This window comes from Telopea speciosissima, chromosome 4, assembly GCF_018873765.1.
Source record: "Telopea speciosissima isolate NSW1024214 ecotype Mountain lineage chromosome 4, Tspe_v1, whole genome shotgun sequence".
Classification (NCBI taxonomy): Eukaryota; Viridiplantae; Streptophyta; class Magnoliopsida; order Proteales; family Proteaceae; genus Telopea; species Telopea speciosissima.
The window spans coordinates 48,376,056-48,379,636 of NC_057919.1; the positions used below are offsets into that span (position 1 = coordinate 48,376,056).

The 3,581-nt window shown below is 38.6% G+C and overlaps 1 protein-coding gene across 1 annotated transcript; it reads left to right on the forward strand.

Moving 5' to 3' along the window:
* Positions 1–308: 308 nt before the first annotated feature.
* On the forward strand, positions 309–2,450 carry LOC122659367. Its single transcript, XM_043854480.1, has one exon. The coding sequence runs from the start codon at positions 309–311 to the stop codon at positions 2,448–2,450; it is 2,142 nt and encodes a 713-aa protein (XP_043710415.1).
* Positions 2,451–3,581: the final 1,131 nt, after the last annotated feature.

The following is a 3,581-nucleotide window of genomic DNA, read 5'->3' on the forward strand; positions in this document are numbered from 1 at the left end:
TGGGTGTCATTTGTCCATCTGTAGTTCCATAAAACCATCCAAAATAAATAGATAAAAATTGGAACAGAAATCCAAAAATCCCAAACAAACAAACAAAAAGAAACCATTTAAGATTTTATGTCTATTTTTTACACTTGTTTTACGTTCTTAACGTCCACTTGTTTTACGTTCTTAATGTCTTTAATTCTCTTAAAGACAACTTGTTAAAGATTCCAAATCTTTAGAATCTGGTCATCTGGTCTCATTTACATTTTGTATGATACCATTCTCTTGTAATAGGTTTTGTGAGGTGGTTAGGCTACAATCAAATGGATAGGAGTTGGATTCATAGATCACGAGATCGTATATTCCGTGCGGGTGATCAATATGAAGCTGGTGTAAATGGTTTCCTGGACTTTGCTTTTTCCACAGTACCCATAGGGGAGAAGATTTCATGCCCGTGTATAATTTGCATTAATCGACGACTGGGAACAAGAGATGAAGTGTTTGAGCACTTGATAGTTGATGGAATTATGGCTGGCTATACGGTGTGGAGTTCCCATGGGGAAGTTATACCTTCAAATACCACAATAATAGAAAATATTGTGGTTGATGAAGAAGATGAAGAAGATGAAGAGATTGTTAACATAAATGACATACTTCAAGATGTGTTTCCTGGTGAAGCCTTTGAAGGAGCTGGTGGTAGTAGCATAAGTGGACACATAGAGGGAATAGGAAATGAGTTAGAAAAATTGGATAGATTGATGCAAGAAGCAGAGAAGGCATTGTATCCAGAATGCAACGAGTTCACAAAATTGTCATTTACTGTTGCACTATATCACATAAAGTGCCTATGCAATTGGAGTGACAAGTCCTTCTCTATGTTGTTGGATTTATTGAAGAAAGCACTACCACAAAATAATACTTTGCCAAATTCTTTATATGAAGCAAAGAAGATGCTTAAAGATTTGGGACTCAGTTACAACAAGATCGATGCATGCCCCAATGATTGTATGCTATATTGGAAGGATGCATCTAATGATAAGTCTTGTCTCAAATGTGGGGCATCAAGATATTCACCCAAATCCAAAGCTCCAGCAAAAACATTACGCCGCTTTCCTCTGATACCAAGGCTTCAAAGATTATATAAGTCATCAGTAACATCATCTGAAATGAGATGGCATAAAGATGGACGTATGGATGATGGAAAAATACGTCATCCTGCAGATGCAGAAGCATGGAAGGATTTTGACAGACTGCATCCAACTTTTAGTGCGGATCCCCGAAATGTTAGGTTGGGGCTTTCAAGTGATGGATTTAATCCTTTTAATGATATTAAGAATTCATATAGCATTTGGCCTGTTATTGTGGTGCCATATAATCTGCCACCATGGAAGTGCATGAAACAAACATCGTTCATGTTGACATTACTAATTCCAGGTAAAAATCAGCCTGGAAATGATATAGATGTTTATTTACAGCCTTTGATTGATGAATTAAAATTATTGTGGGATGGTGTTGACACCTATGATTCATTGAAGAAAGAGTCATTCCATTTACGTGCCTGCCTCTTATGGACAATCAACGACTTTCCTGCATATGCCAATCTTTCAGGCTGGAGCACCAAGGGTGCATTGGCGTGCCCTTGTTGCAACAAAGAGACCATGTCAACTTGGTTGAAACACAGCCATAAGCAATGTTACCTAGGCCATCGTCGATTCCTAGAAGGAAATCATAAATTTCGATTGGATAAGAGAGGTTTCAATGGTTGTGTTGAGTTTGGGGTAGCACCACAGCCCCTTTCAGGCATTGCTTCGCTAGCTCAAATGGAAGGTGTAGAATTTCCTACATTTGGTAAGGGATCTGATAAGAATGATACCGATAAACGAAAGAGAGTTGGAGGTCGAACTAAACTACCTTTTAATTGGAAGAAGAGAAGTGTATTCTTTGAGTTGCCATATTGGAAGCATAATCTACTCCGTCATAATCTGGATGTCATGCATATAGAAAAGAATGTGTGTGACAACATCATTGGTACACTGTTGGAATTAAAAGATAGATCAAAGGATAAGTTGGAGGCCCGACTAGATTTGCAAGACATGAACATTAGACCATCTTTGCATCCGCAGAGGATAGAGGGGAGAACTAAAGTGATTATACCTCCAGCAAGCTATACAATGTCTAAGGTAGAAAAAGAACAGTTTTGCAAAGCTTTAGATGGTTTGAAGGTGCCTGATGGGTATTCTGGAAATCTATCACGTTGTGTGAAAGTTACTGAAAGGGATATGTCTGGAATGAAGAGCCATGATTGTCATGTTTTAATGCAACAACTCCTTCCTCTATCAATACGGGTACATCCAACGAAGAATGTTAAGTTGGTGTTGTTGTCATTGTGCGCTTTCTTTCGATGTGTATGTGCGAAAGTTGCTAAAACCGAAGATTTGAACCAACTTGAAGCCAGTAATGCTTAAACCCTATGCAATCTAGAGAGGATCTTTCCTCCTACATTCTTTGATGTTATGGTTCATCTAATGGTTCATTTACCACGGGAGATATTATTGGGTGGACCCGTCCACTATAGGTGGATGTATCCTTTTGAAAGGTTAGTCATTAATATCCTTGCTGCAAGTTCACATGTTTGTTTTATCTTTTACATTTTTGTTCCCATGTACTAATTATGCGTATCAATAGGTTCAACAAGACCCTCAAGGATTACATGCGTAATGCAAGGCACCCAGAAGGGTCTATTACAGAGGGATACATTGCAAATGAATGTTTGCAATTTTGTGCTCCGCATATCAAAGGACTCGAGACCCGATTAACCCGTCCAAAGAGGAATGTTGATAACGAACATCTACAGGTAGAGCAGCAACATTGGGTATTCTCATGCAAAGGTAGACCATTAGGGCGTGCTGCGATGGTGCGATTAGAGTGGAAAGAGATTGTACAAGCGCATCGATATGTTCTATTGCATTACGAACCCATTGATACATATCGAAAGTAAGTGTCATGATTAATGTTACTTCACTTCAAGTCTTTATTCCAACTTTAATAAGAATTCTCTAATTGTAGGCTCCATTTGGAAGAGCTAAAAGAGAACCTAGGCCATAGGGTTCGACAAGAACAAAGAGATACGGTGCATGCAGAGCAATTCATAGAATGGTTTAGAAGTCATGTAAGCAGTATTAAATTTTTTTGCTTTAATCTATTTAATATTGAAAAAACATACAGTTGATTATCTCCATAACAACTAATGTTGAATCAAATAGGTGGACAAGCTACGCGAAAGTGGAGAAATCATACCTCCCATTATTCAAAGGCTAGCCCAGGGTCCCAATCGGGAAGTAAAAAAGTATAAGGGGTACATATTGAATGGTATACGTTTCCACACCAAGGATCGTGAAGCTAATCGACGAACCCAAAATAGCGGCGTCTTAGTAACCTCAATAACATCAAGCAACCCTCGTCGTAGAGATACTCGACCTTGTGATGGAAATGTGCATTACTATGGTGTGTTGAAGGAAGTTGTTGAGATGGAATATTCAGCGGACCTAAAAGTAATGCTATTCCATTGTGATTGGGTTGAAACAAGGGATGGGGCA

Coding starts and splice junctions, on each gene's coding strand:
- LOC122659367 (XM_043854480.1), top strand. CDS start 309: ATGGATAGGAGTTGGATTCATAGATCACGAGATCGTATATTCCGTGCG.